The following is a 24,350-nucleotide window of genomic DNA, read 5'->3' on the forward strand; positions in this document are numbered from 1 at the left end:
AAAAGTTAGGTCTTTATAGTAGGAAACCTTCTTTCGCGAAGGCACCATGTCAACACTGCCTAGCAAGGCTGTTTTTTGCCTTGTAAAAGTACGTAATTTTTCGCCATTTGCTGATATTCCTTTTCTCCGATCAGCACCAGATAGATCGGTTTTCCTTTTACGGGCTATTAACCTGTGTAAACCAATCAAGAATCATAATTGACAGTGACATCAGACACGATAAAAATTTTAATCTCTGTCTTTAATTATAGTGAATTCCGTTTCTGGTTGGATTACATCACAAGTAACCAATCATAATGAAATAATTTGCCGCCAACTTATAAAAATCACACAGCCCCTGCGTTTTGATTTCGCAACAACACAAAAAGTGTTTTTCACACCTCCAACTCATAAAGTGAACATGCCAATCAAATCTGACAATATAAACCAGAAAGTATTATAGACCAGAATTGACACTTTGAAAAGACTTACTGTGTCTGCTGCTAAATTACCCATAACATACCAGTAATATACTTAATATTCAACAGTTATGGTCAAAACATTGAGTTTATATCTTTAACTATAGTATAGGGTCCACAACTTATAAGTTCCCCCTTAATACATTTTTAAATAAATAGAAAACTATTTGACAAAATGCAAAGGTGTAAATAGGGTATGGGTAGCCGTATTTGTTTTACACATATGGACCAAATTATAGCGTCACTCGTCATTGCGTACAGTCACAATGGTTAATTATGTAAAAAAGAGACCGTTTTAAACAGTGTAAAAAGTTGCATCTGAGCCTATACTAGTCAGCTCTCATACAATACAGAAGGTCCCTGTAGGTCTATTCAAGTGTTTGTCTGACTGTTATGGATCCAGGTGCCACTTTTAAAACGGCCTCTTTTCTTACACAATTAACCATTGTGTCTGAAAGCAAAGACGTGTGACGATATAAATTGGTCCACAGGGGTAAAACAAATAGGGCTATACATATCTTTTTACATTTTTACATTTCGTAAAATATTTTTTGACTTATTCAAAAAATTATTAGGGGGACTTATAAATTGTGGACCGTATATGTTAACATTTCATTTTTTTTATGTAATCAACTTCCTCTAATAATGATTTGATTTGATGGTGATAATAATCTTAAAGAGGAAGAAATATAAAACCTTCCTTACCTATAGTCGCTGATGGTTCAGTTGTTGGAATATATTGTGGATCTTCTGTGAAAAAAAATAATACAGCGCAATATTAATGTCAATAATACATTATGTGTGCTGTAAAAAGTAAAAAAATACCTTTAATTAAGATAATGTGATGTTTTGTAAGGTCTTGAAAACGATTTCATGCAATCATAGATTAGAAGTGTTTAAAAGTGTTAACACCCATACGAAGTAAATTTTAATAAAATTATATGCTAAGAACGCACAGAACGCTTAAGAACAACAGCAGAGAGTCGATGAAATGCAAAGAAGAAGAAGAAGAAGAATTCCCGACAACATTTGCAACCTCGTTGATGCACACTAGTCACTGCCCACTGTCGACCAGTTGAACGTGCGCAGTAACGATATGCGCATTGACTGTGCCACATTCTCTGTTCTATTTGCAAAGACTTTCAAAATATACCAAAAATGCGAATTCAGCAGCCGTGTTAGTGAAATAATCCCAAAATGCGCATCAAAAGTGACATCTATTTGACATACCATTACCACCACTAACATTCCTTCAACCGGAATTGGTTGCATCATCCACCACATAGACAGAGGTTGCACCAGGAATACACGCGTTATCAGTGCTATTGCGTTATTTCTGGGGCATTTTTTTGTGAAAATGATGGTGTTTGATTGGTTTTATTAGATGAAGAGAGTGACTGAATGAGTGACTCAATTTGAGATCTACATCCCTGTGTGAAGATTAAAGTCATTACTCCTATAGACTAATTCCAATTCCTCTACACTGCGCATGTGTTATGCTTCGTAGTGACGTCTGATTATCTTACAGTTCATATTGTGGCGGATTCATGAAAATATTCTCTTGCGACTTTGGTTAATGCGCTATAGCGCGACTGACTAGCGGCGCCTGTGTACCGCGCTCTGAAGTTCTAAAAACAACAAACTCGGTCTTGGGCGCAACTGCGCAGTCTCAGTGAAAGTTTACAACCTGCTCAATATCCATGTGCAAACAGAATCTGGTTGCAAAAGTCCGCCACTTTTTCCCATGTAGTTTTTTCAGTCGTCAATCCAGAAGGTTGACGAATGAGGGCAGCAGTCTATTACTCCTATATACATGTACAAGAGCAAAATGCAGTATACTCACCAGCTGATGTAGAGAACTGAAATTTGGCTACTTCTCCATCACCGTATTTATTTCTTCCAAATAGACTAACGTTATATGTAGTATTTCTTCTTAAGTCATTTAATACAAAACTCTTCTCATATTCTCCCGGTGCTACTTCTACAGTTTCTTTGAATGGCTCTAGATTTCCATGTGAAAATATAACTTTCCGAGTGTCTCCTCTTATCTGTAGATGTTAAAACAAACAAATATATCCTTTTTTATTTGATAAATATTGCAAAATAAAACAACGTTTAAACAACTTTATTGGGTTACAAATGACAGATAGAAATCCTGAGGGGGAACTCAAGTTCCGAAGTGAAAATGCGAAAATCTTTAAGGCAGTGGTCACGTATTATTCGTTATTTTCATTAAAGTGGGTTTCATAACTATACTGTTCAATCAAATCCGTGTGTTTATTAGTGCCAAGTTTAGTATGAATTATCAATAAATGAAGAGACATCATCAACGTTGGATATCATTTATCGATAATGCATACTAAACTTGGGACTAATAAACACACGGATTTGGGTTATAGGTAAATTTAAACATGTATGGTCATGGTCAAACAGGTGACTGATGCTTACCCAGCAAACACAAAAACATTTTTGGTCATGAAATCGTTTTAAAACCTTTTGTATGAAAACACACTACAACAATATTTTAAAAATGTTTTCGAAATGTCATTGTAAACTATCTTTGCAAACATTTTTGGCCAAATATTTTGTCAACACTTAAATAACATAATGTTAAAATATTTGCACCCATCAAACACAGAAATGTTCTTAAAATGTGTTTTACAAAATGTTTTAATAACATTTAAATGTCGGGTTATATAAAGGTTGTGAAAACATTTTAAAAACGTTATTGTAAAAATTTTGGGCAAACATTTTTTGCAAAATATTTTTTCAACCCAAAATAACATTCTGTTTAGACTGATTTGTACCAAGTTTTCAAAAATATTTTTGGAATGTTATTAAAACGTTTTTATACCCTTTACATAACCCGAAATTTTAATATTTTCTGTAAAACATTTGTGTTTGCTGTGCAGTAAATTACCAACAAATGTTATTTAATGTTATGAAAACGTTTTATACCATTAATGTACCCTTTATATAACCCGACATTTAAACGTTTTCTGACAACCTTTTATAACCTTTTGCGAATTATGTCGAAAACGTTTTGTGTTTGCTGGGTAATGACTTGCATCTCAGTGAATTATAAAGTAACATAACAAAAATATAGAAGCATAATTATACAACAGCTATAATTTTTAATGTAATGATTCGCATTATTGACAAAGGGACGTATATTGACGCACTATAATTAACATCGTACGCTTCTTTTCCACTTGCTGCTTTCAAAATGTCCAATGCAATCGGAATTGGTAACTTTGGTCATCGAACTCTTTACTTCTGTTCTGTGCCTACATCTATGTCGTTTGTCCGTTTATGTGAACAGTGATATATTTTAAACATAGATTTTCGCTTCTTTATCAAATTATTCATCCTTTTCTTCCTTTTTGTGATGATTTTTATTCTATATAAAATTGAGGGCGCTATTTTAAATTTAAATTAGCCAAAAAAAAATGATTTATTTCTTGCCCATTTTTATTAACTTTTTTTTTAATTCCCTTGCGATTTGTTTATCTTTTTTTCTGATGTTCTAATATCATTATACAAGAGTCTCGCCCTTTTAAAGATGCAAACAAAATTGAAGATAAATAGCGCCACCATTGTTCACAATTTCTTAGAAATGACTACATTTTATATACCATCAATCAACCAACCGTGATAAATCAAGTTATTTTATAGTTGAATACATTAGGTTTTTGAGCAGGCAGATTTAAACAAACGCACCTGTCACCCACCTTATTACTTGGGAGGGCGGAAGTAGCGAAACTTACCTCTACCCACCATCCATAATATTGTATTTCGTAAGAATTGACCTCTATACTTCGGGGGTCTTCTCGTCGCTCGTTGTCTCCATGATTCCATATTAAGTTAAACTTATGTTTCCTATTTCCTACAGGATCACTTATAATTTTTGGCTTACGAGGTTTACCTGGAAAGCAAGAAAAGCATACAGTTACACGACTTTTCTATTTAAAATCTTTGCCGTTAAAGTAGGTTGACAATTCAGATCACGTTATTTCATTTATAAAGTGTTAAAAAAACCGCAGTGATTTATAGTGCGCTACGCACAGGCACTGGCACAACGCTTACACGTTTTTTCCACAAGCATCAACACACTTCAAGCATCAATGTCGGGAAATGTGGAGTTATGCACTACGGGAGACAAGATGTTGGTAATACATATAGTATGAGAGATGGAGGAACGAGGGCTGATTTAGAAGTAAGAGATGAAGAGAAAGATTTGGGGGTTGTTTTTGACCCATCCTTGAAGTTCAGCAAGCATGTGGGGAAGGTGGCTAACAAAGCCAATAGGATTGTTGGATTAATTTACGCACATGGATGAGAATATGTTTCTTCCACTGTATAAGACTTTGGTGAGGCCCCACCTCGAATATGCCAACTGTGTGTGGAACCCATTTCTTCAACAAGACATCACCAAATTAGAGAAGGTACAGAGAAGGGCTACTAAAGTGATTGCAGCTATCAAAGATCTCCCGTACCAGAGTAGACTTGAAGTTTTGAACATACCCTCCTTAGCATACAGGCGCCTAAGGGGAGATATGATCCAGGTCTTCAAGATTATGTATGGTATCAATGATATGGACAAGAATAAGCTGTTTGTGATGAAAGATTCTGAAAGAGATCTTCGAGGTCATGGTCTAAGGATTCAAAAACAGCATGCCCGCCTGAACATAAGGAAATACAGCTTCACACACAGAGTGGTGGACCAGTGGAATTCACTTCCTAAGTCAGCTGTAGAGGCACCCTCAGTCAACTGCTTCAAGAATGAAATAGACAAGTTCTTCGAAGCTAAGTACAACAAGTTTGTCTATTAAGTTTGTAAGTGGCTAAATATCCCATGCAGTGGAGTTTGATTGAACTAAGGTGGGCATTATAAGCCTTTTGGTTTAATTGAGAGCCCGAGAAGACAGGTGAATACAGGTGAATACAGGTGAATACTTTACAGGTTGTCGCTGACCACTACGGCCCTACCCATCATTCACTAAACTATTTAACAACAACTCATGGATTTTGTAGCTTCAAGAGTGCACACCCTAGACTTTCCACATAATAACCTTCGCAACCAAGTTTTAATACATACTTGCCATTAAGTTTGGTAGTTGCGTGGATTTCCTTTTGGCAACAGTGACGTAAGGGGGAAAGGGGTAGCTTCCCCCTTGTGAGAAGTCTTGCCCCCTCTTGCCCCCCTCCCTCTCTCCCTCCGTGGGATGCTGGCTGCAGTGTTATTTAAGATTTTCAGGCCTTTTTTGTAATGTTTATCGCATTATTGGCCATTTTAGTCAAAGTTTGCTCCCTGGAAAATTGTCTTGCCCCGCCCCCTTTTTGACACCTACTGGAAAAGGCCTGGCTACACCACTATTTGGTAGAGGAGCATGGGGTTGGAAACCATTCTTGAAGTATAGTGAATCCAGCACCTTTTTTGGCGACAAAATAAGGTTATGGTACAAATGCATGCGAAAAGAACGCATGGGCTCATTATGAATAAGATGGTGTCAAATGATATTTGATAGAAAATTTGCTGGGGGGATTTCGGAATTTGTGCAAAACATTCGTCAAAACTGAAATAAACTTGTAATGTACCGGGTTTGAAAAAAAACGTTTAAAATATGGCTCATAAAAGTGGCACGTACTCCCCCTGCGTATTTTGAAACTTCATCATACTGCAGTTACTGTCCGTTTTCCTATACACAATACACAGTGCTCTTTCCCATTAACGCGTGACCTTTACAAATAGCCCTACGTTAACAGTATGGGGATATGACTAGTTAACGTCGCTGTGTGAAAAATAACCGGCCAATATTAAAAGTACTCTTCTAAAGTTCTAGAAAATATAGTTTTTAACATGTCCTAAATTTTTAGCTAATTTAGATGTTTGGAAATATTCGTACTTTGGTGTTTTAGTTAATGTTATAGGTAATAGTACATTGCCTAGTTAACGTCGCTGTGTGAAAAATAACCGGCCAATATTAAAAGTACTCTTCTAAAATTCTAGACAATATAGTTTTGTAACATGTCCTAAATTTTTAGCAAATTTAGATGTTTGGAAATACTCGTACTTTGGTGTTTTAGGAAGGATATGTAAACGACAGATAACACCAAAAATATGAAGAAATTATTTCTAAACCGTGTTAAGTCAAAAATCATTATGTTGCTCATTTTCAAGAATGCTGGTTTACAAAAAGCACGACATTGTCTGATTTCGTGAACAAAGCCACACATAACATTGTTTCCTTTCGTTTCCTTTATAATCGGTTACCCAACTGAAGCTATGAATACCATCTTTATTGCGATATCGCACATGAAAACAGTCACTTGTGCACAACCAGAGAAGATCCGATTTAATCAGTTGAGCTGTTTCAATGAGTGTTATCTTGGTTTAATAGCTTTTAATGGGGTTAAGTCCTGCAAAGGTCGAGATGAATTCTACTGTAGACATGACTGCATCATGTTCTGCGGTCAAATGTTACAAACTTACGTTACAGCGTGAGTTCATTGGCCAGCCTGAAATCGTCGCGCAGATGTTTTGTAATATATAGGCCTATAACTTTATAACATTTGACCCTATCATGCCTATGGGCATTTAATCTTTCTTAGTACGTACGAATTTTAAGAGCCATATCTTAAAGCGCCTCCCAATTTCAAAACTGGTACATTACAAGTGCGTTTTAGTCTGACGAACCTTTCTTGGTGTTTAAGTAAAGGAAATATTGCTTTAAACTCCAACATAACAATGTTGCACACATTTCAAAATTTCCCACCTTCCACAAATATCAAATTTAGCCTCCTTAAATTCGCCATTGTAGGCAAATTTACTTAAATATGAACACCGTTATGTAAACTCATGGAAAGCTCATTTTATATCTAAAAAACTATTTGACACCATCTCTCGACACACCCCAATCCATAATTATCCCGTGCGGTTTATGCAGACCCTTTCAGACTATTATTGACACTTCGTGTAAATATAAATAACTAAATGGTAAGTATGTACAATTAATCTTATTAACACCGTTATGTAAACTCATGGAAAGCTCATTTTATATCTAAAAAACTATTTGACACCATCTCTCGACACACCCCAATCCATAATTATCCCGTGCGGTTTATGCAGACCCTTTCAGACTATTATTGACACTTCGTGTAAATATAAATAACTAAATGGTAAGTATGTACAATTAATCTTATTCCAGCTTACGAAAAAGGACAGCGTTTGGCAATTTTGCTGGTGCATGACTTGTTGGTTTTTATCGCGTACATGACTTGCCAATTATGGGCATATTGATCACGTCTACAGCTATATAGCTACGATGCATCTCTGTGGAAACACTGTAATTGTAATGTATCCAAAGTGAGCCGGCAAAACTAGTCTTAGATATATCCTCTAACTACCCCGATACAGTGGCGTACCGTGGCCGCCCCAACCCCGGGGGCTGAAGAAAATTAAATTTTGCCGCCTCTTCCTCAACAGCCCGAAAAGGTTGACCGAATTTTTTCTCGGTCGTTTGAAAAAAGAAAAAAAAGAGGGTTTTAGGCGCTAGCGCCCTAAAAGCAGTACATTTTGAGTACCATTGTTTAAAAAAATGTTATGCTTTATCAAATTGTTCCGCCCTTTTTTATTTACTAATTCTTTTTGAAGCCCCCTTCATTTTTGCCGCCCCTGTTTTTGCCGCCCCTTCTTCTTCCGCCGCCCCTTCATTTTGGCCGCCCCCTGCTTTTACCCCGGGTGGCTGGCGCCCCCAAGCCCCCCCAAAGCCCCCCACAAAAAAAAAATACGCGCATGCCGATATGTATCGTCAAATTTATTTATTTATGATAAGAAAAGAGGTACCGCTAGAATGTACCCCATTTCTTAACTTATATAATGAACCACTTGTCTGATCATTGAAATTTCTGTGAAGTACTTTTGTTACCAGTATTATCAGAGGGAATAGTACGGCCTTATTCTCCCGTACAGGATCCTTTTATTCAAAACGGGGGTCACCCATTCAGGTACCCATTTGAAATGTGCACCCTCTGTGTGGAAGATTATAGGCCACATCTTCAATAATAAACTGAAGGAAATTCTTGTCAAATAATGAGTTGGAGATCTTGTCAATTTGAATAGTTACTTGCTCGAATAAAATTCTATTCATTTTGATAGGATTGACGGTTCAAAGTGTATCTAATGTATCTAATCAAAATGAAGAATATATTTCATCAAAACGAATAGATACGGGATTAAAAATAAATAAGTGGGGATTCTATTAAAAAATGAATAGTGCAAAATTAGAGTGTGGCGCCATAAGCAAAGAATGAAGAGATATCGTGCACATATGTCTTGGAAAAATAAGTTGTTTTTATATGAACATCGCCAAAGGCACCATTGGTAATGTTTCAGTCTTATGAGTCTAGTGCCGTTATTTATTTATATCTCTATTTAATAATTTGTTTACCCACCACTAACGTCTATCATCCCCGTGGAGTTCCCCAATAGATTAGTAGCTACACAATAATATCGCCCGTAGTCCGACTCCGGGTTTAAACTTATTATGATTAATCTGAAAATAAAGAAGATTATCATTAGTACATTGAATGTTATATTGAAAACAAACAAACAAACACACAAACAAAACATTCAATGATAAATTACAAGCAAGTGTGGATATAGATCACATAAACATCACTCTATAGACAAGAGTACAGGTAAAATATCTAAACCTATTTTGTCTAATCTATTTTCATAACGCAATTCATCCTGCTAGTCAGGCCAATCTTAACAATATACTTAAATATTATTTAACTACCATAGAAACAGGTTGTTCTTACTCAATTTTTGAGTATATCGCGCTGCACTACAAGCAGGATGCACTCATCACATGTGTATGTCTGCAATCATAGATTGAATACAAAACTGCTCTCTCTTACAGGTGCGAGTGATCAGCATGACATGGATATATTATAGAATTACGATTCAGGTCTTTATCCCTGCTCTTTGACATCTATGGTACAATGCAGAGGTACCGCGTGAACGTACTAGTGCAGCGCGATATATTCAAAAATTGTTTAAACCTATTGCTATGGTAGTTAATCCGATTATTACGTCACTTTTTAAAAACAGTGAATACTAACACTAACCCCCTTTTAGTCCCTGACCACAACCCGATGGTAACTAAGAATTTATACCCCCAAACTTGTTGATAAACGTACAGTCAGGATTAATATGTACCAAATATCTCCATTTCCTTATTTTTTTATCAATAATTTTATTGTTTAATTTATTGTAGCATTTAATGACTGGTTGGAGTTATAGCATTTTACTTTTCATTTGACACCAGTGTATTAAGAAACTTCTTATTGTAATAACATATAGATATATGGGAATGCTATACCGCGTCCTTAAACAGCATCTAAGGAAAACTCAAAACTATTATTCCTCCGGTATTCCGATTTTATAAAAACATCTTTTGTCCATGGGATAATTAATTTCGGAGTATTCTCAACATTTTCGTTCAAAAGTGAGCTACATGTTTTCGTGTTGTCTCTAGGGGAAAGTTGCCTGCGCGTGTCTCGTGCATAATGCAGGCAAACAGCGGGGTGCTCGTTTCGTTATGTTTAGTTGCGTGCAACCTACACTTTCGCCATGTTTGCCGACTAATCTTATCAGCATTCCACTATTAGACTTATTTCAAAATACACTGCAAGTGTTAAAATCATGTTCATGCATACTTATAAAAGTTGACTGTTTGTTTATTCTGAAGTTGCGTGATCCTATTCCGGTAGAAAGCATGTAGCTTTTCTATTACGAGGTAGAAGAAAATCGCATGTGACAGGCGTCATCGGGGACTCCGTATAGCATAGAATATTCATGTTCTATTTTAAGTAGCAGGTATAAATATACACCTGATATGCAAAACACAAGAGAGGTATGATGGAATTACGAAGCGATTCATTAAGCTAATGACTATTTTGCATCTGCTTATTACTTATTAGCCTAATTGTTTTTGGAGAATTTTAAATAAGTACTTACATTGTTTCCAGCATGAATTGTCTTCCGTTTATTGCTAAATTATTCAAAGACATTTTATATAAGCTATGCGTTGAAGTATAGTATGATATAATATATTGATATTTTCAACTTTTTTTAAATGGTAAGAAGAGAGATTATGAATTTTGTCGTTGATGTTCACACCTGACGAGCACGGTGTGGGTGGAATTTTATAACCAAAGATGTTTGAAAATGCTATATTGTTGGGCGACTTAGTTTTAATGTAAACGTTTTGTCACTGAATTGTCTGGCTGGGCTACCCTAAAGGCAAAAGCAAAGACATATATTGCAGTTACAATTTCTACTTTAAAGCAAGAGGCTTTAAACATGTCACAATGTTGTTTGTAATTGTGTTCTTTGTTTTTTTGTTTTTTTTATCTGGTATTCGGAATCCAAGACGCCTATTCCTATAACCCTTCCTTTATTTCAAACACCTAATGACCTTCATTTATAACAAAATATTGCATAACTTTCTGGTTACACCTCTTTGTAAGCTCTATCTTTCTGTTTCTTCTTTCCTTTGTCTTTCCTAAGGTTTTCGCGGATTGGGCTACTTGTAAACAATACATCTTCTATGAAAGATATACCTGAATCATCCACGATTTCAATAATATAGTCACCCATTTACCCATGTAACCCCATTTGAAATTCACACTCCTTGTGGAAACTTAAGGTCATGTCTTTCATAGGGGTGTATAATATTTCAACTGGAATAACCCATTTCTGTCAATCTCACTTCTCCCTTTTTTCTATGTTTCTTCTTTTCTGATTCGCTTTCTTTCTTTGTGCCCCTTACATTTTCTTGGTCATATTAGTATTTTCTTGATAACGGTGAACGTGTTGCATGTATACTGCGCCACAAAGGTAACCGAACACTTAAAACAAAAACCCATGTTATTATACGCGTTTCAAAAGTGACACAGAAATCCTCCTTCAAAGCGATTTCTGCTGCATATTGCTAGGGGTCAATAAAGCCTAACGGTTGACTACCCAGCAAACACAAAAACGCTTTAAAAACGTTTTAAATAAGTTATATTTTGGCTTTTGGTTTAGGTAAAACGTTTTAATAACATTAAAATGTCGGGTTATATAAAGGTCATGATAACGTTTTAAAACGTTTTGTATGAAAACACACTACAACAATATTTTTAAATGTTTTCAAAAATGTTATTGTGAACTATTTTTGCAAACATTTTTGCAAAATATTGTGTCAATACTTAAATAACATTATGTTAAAATATTTGAACCCAGGAAACACAGAAATGTTCTTAAAATGTTTTTTTCAAAACCTTTTAATAACATTTAAATGTCGGGTTATATAAAGGTCATGAAAACGTTTTAAAAACGTTATTGAGAATATTTGGGCCAAACATTTTTCGCAAAATATTTTTTCAACCCCAAAATAACATTCTGTTTAGAATGTTTTGTATCAAGTTTTCAAGAATGTTTTTGGAATGTTATTAAAACGTTTTTATACCCTTTATATAACCCGACATTTAAATGTTTTCTGTAAAACATTTTTGTTTGCTGAGCAGTTGATTATCAAAAAAATGTTTTTTAACGTTATGAAAACGTTTTATACTCTTAATGTACCCTTTATATAACCCGACATTTAAACGTTTTCTGACAACCTTTTATAACCTTTTGCGAATGATGTCGAAAACGTTTTGTGTTTGCTGGGTACTCACTCCGCTGTGATCAATATCTGCATGCTTCGAGGAAAAGTCAATGTAAATTTTTGTCACTTCTAAAGAGCTCTCTTTTTTATTCAAATTGCTATAAGTTCGGAAAATAAAGTTGCAGAATGAAGTTTCAAAATACGCAGAACTAAATTCTCTATCAATCGACTTCTTTATTTGTAATTTACTTTCAGAAATAACTTTTGTTTTAAGTGTTCGGATACATTTTTGTATTATTCGATATCAGATTTTGTAACACGAACTACGAGGAGGTTATTACGATTATTAAGATAATATAATAATATATTCAAATATTATAATTCAGTTTATAATTAAGAAAAAAGGGTAATGCAGTATCATTTACACCTAAATAATTTCATATTCACCCGTAAATGAAATGTATTGCAATAAGTGATAATTTTGTTTGTAGATAGTAAATGTGTCACGTGTTTTTACACCATATATAAAGTTTCTGCTCCATTCAATAGAAAGTCAACTGTGATATTTTTGGGTAATAGTGTGATCGTTGCCATGGAAACAGAATAGAACGCGCGGGTTACAAATGTGACAAGATGGCAGAAATGATTCTCCAGACTCTTATGAATATTTTGATAATATATGATTTGTCCATTTGAAACATATGTTCAACGACGCGCAAATTTCATGAGGCTGGCCCCTATACTGTAATCTAACACTCATTTCCTTCACATTTGACCCAACCTCATTTTTTACATAACAGACACGTAACATTTAGTCGCAGCTGTTTTCTTAAAAAAAACGGTGTCACGACTCCAGCTTATATAAGTGAAAGCTTGCTGTTGCTTTTCCGTGTTTAAATATATGATACAAATTTCTTTTACATTTGACCCAACCTCATTTTTACATAACAGACACGCAGATGTTTTCTTAAAATACATATGTCACGTCGCAAGCTTATACGTGAAAGCCTGTTGTTACTAAACTGCACTTAAACATCTAACACATATTTCCTTAACATTTGACCCAACCTATTTTTTACAAACAGTAAGACTTAGTTGCAGGTGTTTTCTTAAACATATGTCATGTATGTGGTTGAATGCTTATATTGTTACCATCTAAACCATGTAAACCACAGTTAAGTGTCTATCACATATTTCGTTCATCTGACCCAACCTCATTTTTACAAACAGACACAGAGTTTCCGTCACATATGGGAAAGTAAACTAGTATTAACATGTTAATTTTAAATATTGTAAGAATGTAATACTAATCTGATCCAACCAGGAAAGGGGTAATACCGATGTCACGTCGCAAGCTTATTCATGAAAGTTTGTTGTTACTAAACTGCAATTAAACATCTAACACATATTTCCTTCACATCTGACCCAACCTCATTTTTTACAAACAGACACGTACTAAGAGTTTCCGCCACAGCTGGGAAAGTAAATTAGTATTATTATGTTTGTGTGTCAATATTAAATTAAGAAATTTTAAACATTGTACAAATGTTATATTAATCTGATCCAACCAGGAAGGGGGTAATACCGATGTCACGTCACAAGCTTATTTATGAAAGCTTGTTGTTACTAAACTGCAATTAAACATCTAACACATATTTCCTTCACATCTGACCCAACCTCAATTTTTACAAACAGACACGCACTAAGAGTTTCCGCCACAGCTGGGAAAGTAAATTAGTATTATTATGTTTGTGTGTCAATATTAAATTAAGAAATTTTAAACATTGTACAAATGTTATATTAATCTGATCCAACCAGGAAGGGGGTAATACCGATGTCACGTCGCAAGCTTATTTATGAAAGCTTGTTGTTACTAAACTGCAATTAACCATCTGACACATATTTCCTTCATATTTGACCCAACCTCATTTTTACAAACAGACACGTAAGATAAAGTCACAGGTGTTTTCTTTAAAATTCGGTGTCACGTCGCAAACTTATGTGGGTGAATGCACCGTTTAAACCATGAAAACCGCAATTAAATGGCTAACACAGTTTTCGATCACATCTGACCCAACCTCGTTTTTACAGACACGTAAAAAAACAGACACGTACTAAGTTTTTCCGCCACAGCTGGGAAAGAAAACTAGTATTAATATGTTTGTGTGTCAATATTAAACTAAGAAATTTTAAACATTGTAAAAATGTTATACTAATCTGATCCAACCAGGAAGGGGTAATGTTAAGATATATACATATAGCCAACTGCTACCTGATCAACTCCAGATTGACCCTCGACTCCGCCGCTTTGCTAAATATTACAAGCATGCAGTTCAAATGCCAACTGTTTAAGATCAAACTTTGTAAGGCATGAAAGGTCCTTTATTCAATCTACAACTTGTCCATGGAACGCGCTACTGCCGCCTTACACACCAGGAAATCCCAAGAAAAAGCACAGTCAATTGTAATGCGCTACGCGCAGACATAAACCGACAAACCTCAACACACTTTACAGGAGTACGCTGACCACTGCGGCCCAAGACACCTCATATCAACCATTTAGAAACAATCAGGGACTTGCAGCTATGAAGCGCAAACCCTACTCAAATCACAATAAACCATCGCAACCAGAATCAGCTTCTCGAGATCTCGTATGGGTAACCGATACAATAAATAAGTGTAATTTCAATTCAACTCAATCAACCAAACCCCCTCCCTAAATTTATTTTTATCAGTCATTCATAGAGAAACGCACGTGTTTACGCCCAAACGCCCTAAGCTAATCGTAGATGCATCCTTTGCCCTCATTCACGGTTGTTTGATTAAATTATCTAACAAAATATTATGTAATATCCAATTCTAGACCTGGACAATACCAACATGTATCACACAGTAATATAGGCATACATTTTAGCCTTTTTAATATAGATTTTTGTTTGTTTCTTCATCACTTTATTAACTCATCTTTTTCTCCCTTTTTGTGGTAATTTTTATTCGATAAACATTATGACAGTTGTGTGTGCCATTTGAGGGCCATATTTACATATATTTTAAATTTGATTTAGCCAAATATTATAAGTTCTTCCTTACATTCCATGATCAAAAGATTTTGGAAATTGTCCTTGCTATTTGCTACTCCTTTTCTGATGTTTTAATGTTTTTACCCCTTGAAACGCGATTTAAGATAAATAGCGCCATCAGTGTTCAGTTTTTCTTTAAAATGACATTTCAAATGCCATCAAACAACCGTGCATTTTGGTGATGACTTCTTTTTCACCCCAGCACCTTACCCGGGGTAGGACCGGCCATCTAAGATGACCATAAAGGAGGTGTGAAGGGGATGGGGTGGGCTGGTGAGGCCCTAATGATTTTCATTTTGCTCTTTCGCATATTTGAAGAAATTTTTAGCCGAAAATCAATTTTGCATATACTTTTGTACATGGCCAGAATTTCCTTAAAATGGTTGTACTTATTTGATATCACTGGATAGGAGACCCATTAGCTGTACATTAGTACCACATATAACAGTATAATTATGTCTTGAAAATTAAGGGGGTCGCAACAAACCCCTCTTCGTAGTTCATGTTATAAAATATGGCTCAGTAGTTCTAGGGTTATTAGACGATAACAAACAGAGAATGCGCCAGGGCTCGAACCCGCGTAACCACATACTAACGCCTTGCCGATTGAACTTACTGGACTGCTGAATACACATTTCAAACTACATTGAATTTCGTCAGCCTGCTACGCTTATTGCCTAAGTTGTTTTTATATGGAGAACAAAGAACAAAATACGGATCAAGCATGCATTTAAACATATTAATTCACCAATTTTTGCAGAAGAACAAATTATAATGTTATAAATGAAAGGGAATAATCCAAAATTATTAGGGTGATTACATAACTGATGCATGCTTGAACCACATTTTGTACTTTGATCACAAAATTACAAAAATTGAATTAAGCAATTAGCGTAGCAGCTGACGATATTCCTCTTTGTTTCCTTAATTCCAGATCCACGTTTATTAGCATCTCCTTCCTCTTTCTTCTTCCTTTTTTCTTTCTTTCTTTTCTTTTTTTCTTTTTGTTCTTTTTTTTTTGGTTTATCAATTGATTGCAACCTTTAATGTTGTTGTCAGCACTTTTCCATTCCTAACTTAATAGCTGCATACTTTATTGATTTTTCACAAAAATAAAATATTCGTTCAATAACAATATTACAACAATATTCTTTTTATCATTCGCTTATTTTCTTCTGATTTGCTAGCAATAAAAGGTTTTGCTTTTATCAATATTGTGTATTCCCTATTTCTACTTTATTTTAATCAACCCCTTTTACTCCCCCGACCGCGACCTTGAGTTATTCACAACTTAAGTAAAGCATTAATCTCTATTGTGAGTGTTGGCATATTGTCAATATTGAATTCACGACATGATTATCAAGTGATGCAATATAATGATAATTTCTGGGTCACGGTAAATTATGAAATCTCGACTTAAATTAGTTTATATATTCAATATTTACTCTATAAAAGTAATTATTTCATATAATATTCATTATTTAATATTGATGTAATATTTTTTATGTTTGTCCATGTATAGACGGGATATTCCAGTTTAAAACCAGCTATGGATGAATGACTCCATTTGAAATCTACACCTCCTATGTAGGAGATTAAGACCATGTCTTCCATATACAGGTTGTCCCTGAAAGAACTGTATCGTCAGAAACTTAATTGTTTGGGTATTTTAACGCCACAATAACTAAAATAATTGGTGTTGAGAAATAAATCAGCTATCACATACTTTTTGAATTTAGACAATAGACCATATTTTTCGGGAAACATAAGAATTTTACGAAATTCACTCATCATTTGATTAAAATATCAATCAATGATCTGTATTCGGAGTGTTTTGCAAATTTTGATGCCTCATTTGTCTTCATAGCCCAAAATTGTTACCATGGTTACCCTTTTTACAAAAGTTGTACCTAAACCCATTGAATATGTTGCTTGGAGTGTCTGGTCGTCACTGGTCACGGGTCTCATCCTTGCCTAGTCATGTAGAAAAATGTGCAATGGTACATTGACTTGAATAGCTTTTTAGTGCAACTTTTGAAAACACATCTTTTTCATTCAAGGAGTCACCATGGCTACAAATTTTGAGCTATCCAGACAAATAAGGTATCAAAATCTGCAGAATTAAACTAGGTTTGTTTTCGATATTTCAGTTTTTAAATATAATGCATAGAGAATATATTTTGAGATTTTGTCTCGAAATAAAAGGGTAATTACTTTTTGGTATGTGTTTATATCAATCAACTCTCACGAGTAGACTGGTAGTCAACATTGTACGTATTTGAAATTCACCGACCACTTCCAATGTATTGATTACACGTTTTACATGTATTGTTAAAACAGACAAAAGATTGGACATTAAGGTATAAGTGATTATTTTTATGTTACCTTTTGAGAGGACAAAATAAATAAATAATTAAATGAATAATTAATAATAATACAAAGGTGTCGCATGAAGCGGTTAAACTACAATTTTTGTAAACATAAATTTTGACAAAATTATGTTATTCATATAATTCCCGTCGACCATGCTACTGTTTTTCCATGTACATTTTTGTCTTACGTATATTCTCTACGTAGCATTTTGAAACAATCGCCTTTTCATTTTGGGCAATATTTGTATTTTTATTGCTTATGGTACATTTGTCTCAGTTGGGTTTGGTTATATGCGTGTATGTGCAGTTATATGGAGATGTGTTGGTGTGGATGTCCGCGTGGGGTGAGAAGGGTGGTGCGAAAGTCAGCATCTGAAAGCCTGCTACACAGATCCACGCACATCCTGTGGGCACTACATTTTTTTATCGTAGACCACCCCTTCTCCTCCCACCAGAAGTGGTGGGCGTATGTAGAGGTTAGGTGGTGAGAGAGGTTGCCATTTGAAAACATAAAATAGGACAATCTTTATAAATAAAACAAGTTTTTCATTTAAAAAGAAGAATCGATTTTTCCTTTAGATGAATTATGTATTTTGACACCGGTGTTATTGCTGCGCGCGTTCTTGACAACTACTAGTATATCGTCATTGAATATTTTATTAACAACATTACCAACACTTAATTTACATTATTAAATAGAACATTATTAAATGATGAAGTAATTAGGTACATCTATAACATTGTATAACTAATATATGCTGAGTGTCCACGTGAAGAGTTATAGCTTGTCCTATGTCAGGTACGATTTGAAAACACTTTCGATACAGTATTAAATTTGCATAATAGATCCGTTATAACCTTACCTGTAAAATATATAACTTCAAGTAAAAGATAGCAAGTGAACAAATACATTTTTACATCACAAACATTAAAGGACATACTACAGACACAGCTTTGCGGTGATATTGTGCTACAAATTTTGCACACTATTCAAACTTAAGATAGAAAACGAAAAGAAAACGAACAAGATGCCATAAAATGTGTGCACAAAACCAAGACCCTTTTCTTTGCCACCAATAAATCACTTTACAAGGAAAGCCTTATTTGACACACAAAAGGATATTGTATGAAATAAATTGAAGAGTTAATGCTAGAAGGTCTCATCTGTAATAGCTGCCATATATTATATGTGTACAGTTTACAACTATTAACAATGCAGTAATTGCCATTTGTCTACACGGCAGCTATTACATATAGGGCATTCTTACACTAACCCTTTGAAATGCATCCATCTTTTGTGGTACCATTAAGGCATCCATGCTGATGGGAGAAAATAAGCCATGGTTTGAATACATGCCCAGGTGCCGAGTGAAAGGAATGAACCTTTAATGATAAAAGAACGTATGCTATAATGACTGGGAAATATCATCATGCTTCCTTCTGCTGTGGTAAAGTGCTTTATTGTATTCATGCAGAAATAGCATTACAAACCAATGAACTGATTATGAAAGAAAGAAATTGAAAATGTATTTATTTATTTATTTATTTATTTATTTATTTATTTATTTATTTATTTATTTATTTATTTATTTATTTATTTATTTGTTTATTTATTTATTTATTTATTTATTTATTTATTTATTTACTCATTTAACAACTTATCCTATTTATAATTTTTTTACTAATTTACTGTGTGTTTGTTATTTATCGTTTGATATTTGGGTGTTAATGAGTAACCCCCGCCAGAGCATTTCTTCTGGGGTGAACAAACCTGCATGGTTATCAAATTAATCAGTGACAATTGACAAGTGACTTAGCTAATGCTTATGTTTATACCACGCCAGGGGAATTTGTTTGGCAACATTTTCTTAACATGATCAAGGACATTTCACTCCCTGAAGGTTTGGTTCACCCCATAAGAACTGCTCTGGCGGGACTTCCTCTTTAAATCAGAAAGTATTAAATGAAGTAATATTAATTAGTGTTTAAAAGTTATAAGACAAAAACTCCAGCATTATTATTCACGTTTTCACTTTTAGTTTCACCTGGGCGATTTGTTAACCTTACTTTACACTTTTCATAATATCATCGCTGCATTCTAAAAGAAAGGTAACATAATTACAAAAGGAAGCACGATGCCCTAAAGCCAATACAACACACATCCTTTTGACATGAAAGGAGCAGGAAACGTATTGCTCTATATTTAAGCAAGAAACAATAAATGTTTACGCTAGCTAGGATGAAAATAAACTAGCTGCGATTTATCATTCTAACTTTTTTGCTAAAGGTGCAACTTTACAGGATTATAATGGGAGCGGATCATTGCACATACTGCTTGGTTTTTGCGTAAGCTACGGAATCAAATTGCTGTTCTTTTTCTTAATTAAAGCAGTTTAGAAAGGGTTATGGGGAAATAGCAGAAACACTAAGATAATGTGCAATAAAGCTTCATCGTTTACTTGCCGAATCTTGTCTTGAAAGCAAAGTAAAGGCACCCTGGGTTAGTACAAAAACAGAAAATAGACAGAATCAACAAGCGCGATTATTAAGAGATTCTGATTTCCCAAGTATCTGTTTTGCCCTCTATCCCACAATACACTGCTATTAATCAAATGGGTACTTTACCCGGAAGTACTTTCTCATGTCCGAGTTCAAATATTGGATTTCACTTACCACGTTAAAATTCGTTCGTGGAAATGAGAGTACATGACCTCTGGAATAGTCCATTTATGGGATATAGGGAAGATGATATTGGCCTATCACAATCTCTAAAATAAGTGTGGTGCTGCTGCTGTACTTGTAAGATAAGATTTCCACACGTGTACGTGGCGCCTAATATTGGTCAAATATGAAGTGTCAAATCCTGCATGCTGGTACCGCGTACACGTGTGGAAATTTTAATGCTTCCTATTGTACACAAAGTCAAATGTCTGCATGGATTTGATTGAAACATAATTATGTTTTTAAGTATCAAAGCTAAGCCACGACGGTAATGTATTGCTAAAATTCAATATCAAAATGTTGAACATAATATGAAAGAACTATATGAGAAAATAATAATACATAATGTTTTTTTTACACTGTTAAAAGCTAAGTTGAAAGAATTGTTCCATAAAAGCAAATGCAAAGTTACGTAGTTAATGAATTCTTACGGTAAATTGTGCAATTCTACAGAACATTTTTACGGAACAGATCTGCCAAATTCGCTGCCGGAAATGTCAGTAAAATTACAGCACGTTTTATTGCAGTGTATAGGTCGATGCAAAATATATATAACACAATCTATATAACGTAATAGAATTGTATGGTTTGAGCTTTCTTAAACAGCTCCATAAATATAAAAAAACCTAGAATAGATATGTGGCAGACAAATACACTTAAAGCTTTGAAATGTAGGTGTAGTGAAGATGAGTTAAAAATCAAATTAGGTTTTAGAAGCGATGGTATGTGGGAAACACAATGGCTTAATGCGCAAGTTCTCATTCTATATTTTTCTGTCGAAATTCTCATACATGTGATCCAATTCGAACAAAGAATACAAGCTTCAAAGCAAAATAAATATAGGCTAATGCATAAATATTTTCAATTTCGATCACAATTTCAATTTAACATACACCTTGGTGTATTTGAAATAGTATTATTCCTTTGAAACCACTCATCTACATAGTAAATGAATATTATCAGAACAAAATATCATTACGTTGCAGAATTGCATAAATGTGTCTACCATGATACTATTACCAGCGTTATTGAAAACTGCTTGATATAATAGTATTCGATTCTTCTTTTTGACAACAAGATTAATGAAATATTACATGAGCACAGACTATTCGCAATGTATACTGTGTTTCCGTCAAATCAAGGCTTCTAGCGCTAAATTAATTTCCAGGTATGCCATTGAATTGACTCCTGGGATACGTATTGTTATTTTAAATAGACTTTACATCGCAGAGTGGTGCAATTTTGATTTATTATTATAATTATTCACAGCTTTATTGTAAAGCATCTTTTTAGTTTGCAATTTTGTCGCAAAATTTCAACTGCTTCTACTTCTACCGTTAAGCTCCAAATATTTAAACGAAAACTATCACATGTAAATATACATGATGGGTCAGTTATTCTATCCTGTGGAGCACAACACCACATACTGACCTAAAATCGCGAGTCTAATGCACATTATTTACATTTTCTTTTTCTTGTCATCAGCGTGAAACTTGTGCACAGGATAAATGATACCATTTATACCTTTAGCTTATGAATCAACAATTACTTATGAGGCAATCCATGTCAACTCCGCACCGCAGCACCTCTTCAATTTTTTTCTTTTTCTGTGTGGTGCTAGATATTGGTAAGAAAGTAAAATCCTGAAAATTTGAGCTTCATATTCCATTTTGTTTTCCCGTGGTAGCAAGTTGAAATTTAGGGGGGTCAGCGTAAAAAAATGTGTCGCTGCGCGAAAGACGATGTTTGGAGGGCCATAAATGTATAAAGGGAACCCATACAACTTTTAAAAATATGTATCCTGGGGTACTTCTTTGTGTAGAATTTAAATCTGCTATCAACAAACTTGTAAGCCCTTTACTTAAAAAGATATAGGGCCCTCAAAATGCAACTTCATCCATCCAGGACCAACTTCGGGGGGTCAGAACTCCAAAAGTAAAAATAATTTTACTGTCCATTTTTTGGTCTAAATTTAAACTTGCTACCACGGGAAAACAAAATGGAGTATGATGCTCAAAGTTTCAGATTTTACTTTCTCACCAATATCTAGAAGAGGTGCTGCGGTGCACATCCCTGGAGTTGACATGGATTGCCTTATATCATAAACAATAAACACTTTTCTTAAAGAAAAACAACAGATAAATGGACATCAATTATACACAAGGGATTGGAATCTAATATTTCATAGTTTAGTTCTTGTATACACTACTTCTTTCGGGTCTTGTAACCCAGAGTGATATGATAGAAAAAAATCATTTAGGGGTATTATATATATGAATACATGAATACAAAAGCCACCCAAGTCCATGGGAAGTGATTTTGAGAGAAAACCCTGTGTATCATTTTAATTCCTTCAGTTAGATTTACCTGGTCAATATGGTAAGTTTTACGTGCAAATGAGTGGATTAACCTGTATTAGGTATGACGATTAGCATTTCAGGGACTTCGTGGTGTTCATTTTGAATTTTGGACTTGGGTGGTTTTTTTAATCATATACAGAGACAACAATGTTAGAATGAGATTACCACTAGTAAGATAATACAAAATAAAGCACACAGGTATGTATAATGTTGATAAGCATTCTGCCATGTAATATAAACCACACAGTTTCCTTTATTAAACCCATTTTTTTTTCTTCAAAAGTCACTCTCTAGCAATGAATGTGTTACACGTGGACTTTTATACATACTGGATTTCAATCAATGTGTTACAAGACTCAAATCATGGAATTGGGTGATTCCTTCATACATGCTATTTTTCACTTGCTCAATAGATACAGAGGATGAATTTGAGTTGTTCTTTCATACATATGACAGGCCTATGTATAGCAACAATTTCCCATGCTTAACTCAATATGCTTAACTCAAGTATGGACTTGGGTGGCTTTTGTATTCATATATTCATATGTTTTTATGCTGACAATTGATATCGTTAGTCAATGAATAACTAGTTTTTATTTTGTCTAGTTATATCCTTGATGCGAAATATTACTGAGCTTAATTCCCGAAAGCCTTTGCGAATAAAAACCGAGACCACATCATCGTCGATGGGACATCGATTAATGCGCATATTGGCGCTGTGAACTTTGAACTGTGCATTAACGATGTCGTATCGACGATTCTGGCTTCATTCGCAAAGGCTTTCGGGAATTACCAATATTTCGGCACTAAGCTCAGTAATATTTCTAATCAAACATTGTTTGATTGTTTGATTTTTTGCAAACGACTCTTTGCAAACGAATTGAAAAAAAGTTGCATTCGAGATATTCCTGATTGATTCTGGGTGATAAATGACTGACATAAAATGTATACAGTTATATGAGTTTCAAATCCCTCCGGTATGTGTAACCTTATTATGATTACGGTATTAAAATGCAAACACTAAATTCGTACTGAAATGTTCAACTATACGTACGTGATACAAATGTGATGAAAGTGAGAAGCGGTAACTTACTTGGTACTTTTGGGGTTCTCAGTTATCCCGACATCATCAGCACGAATTGTTCTATTATCTTTAATCCACCTGTATTCTGCTCTGGGTTTGGCATCAACGTAGCACTCCAACCACACATATGCACCCTCCGGCTCCCGAATATCTGCCTTTCTTACCGTGACTCTGGGTTGGTCTAACAAGTTGAGAGATAATAGGTTTAATAACTTCTTATAATTATTAATAGGGCCTAACATTTTTTTATGAAAATGAATTGCAATAACGTATTTTTATGGCGTTGAATTCAATTCTTTCTCACAAAGTATGTGCTTGACTTTCAGTGGAGTAAGGTAAGTATTAGTTGTATGTCATTCAATTCTTTTGAGGCAATACACTGAGACAGTGTAAATACTGACGAAAGCTTGAACGTTGTATACTTGTCCAACAGTGAGCTCAATGATACTATTCATTTGTATCATGAATCCCCGTCGTAAGGACCTATTGTACATTTTTATGTTTTGCCTCGATTTAAAATCAATATAAATACAAATATTTTGGGTTTGATAGTCTGTTTCTTTAAACGTAAAAAAGTATATATTTTGTTTTAAATCCCATTTATACAATTTCTGT

The 24,350-nt window shown here is 34.5% G+C and overlaps 1 protein-coding gene across 4 annotated transcripts in view; it reads right to left on the minus strand.

Annotated features, from left to right (window-relative positions):
- LOC140170180 (neurotrimin-like) overlaps window positions 1-24,350 on the minus strand; it is a 116,245-nt gene that overhangs the window by 4,593 nt on the left and 87,302 nt on the right. For 3 of the 4 annotated variants that reach the window (XM_072193509.1, XM_072193507.1, XM_072193506.1), the window contains 6 exons: window positions 23,745-23,916; window positions 20,034-20,066; window positions 8,913-9,013; window positions 4,226-4,383; window positions 2,302-2,506; window positions 1,164-1,208 (listed from right to left, as the gene is read on the minus strand). In XM_072193509.1, coding sequence (XP_072049610.1) covers window positions 1,164-1,208; window positions 2,302-2,506; window positions 4,226-4,383; window positions 8,913-9,013; window positions 20,034-20,066; window positions 23,745-23,916 — 714 coding nt within the window. The remainder of the gene's footprint in view (window positions 1-1,163; window positions 1,209-2,301; window positions 2,507-4,225; window positions 4,384-8,912; window positions 9,014-20,033; window positions 20,067-23,744; window positions 23,917-24,350) is intronic. The other variant, XM_072193508.1, reaches the window with a different exon arrangement.

This window comes from Amphiura filiformis, chromosome 14, assembly GCF_039555335.1.
Source record: "Amphiura filiformis chromosome 14, Afil_fr2py, whole genome shotgun sequence".
Taxonomy (NCBI): domain Eukaryota; kingdom Metazoa; phylum Echinodermata; class Ophiuroidea; order Amphilepidida; family Amphiuridae; genus Amphiura; species Amphiura filiformis.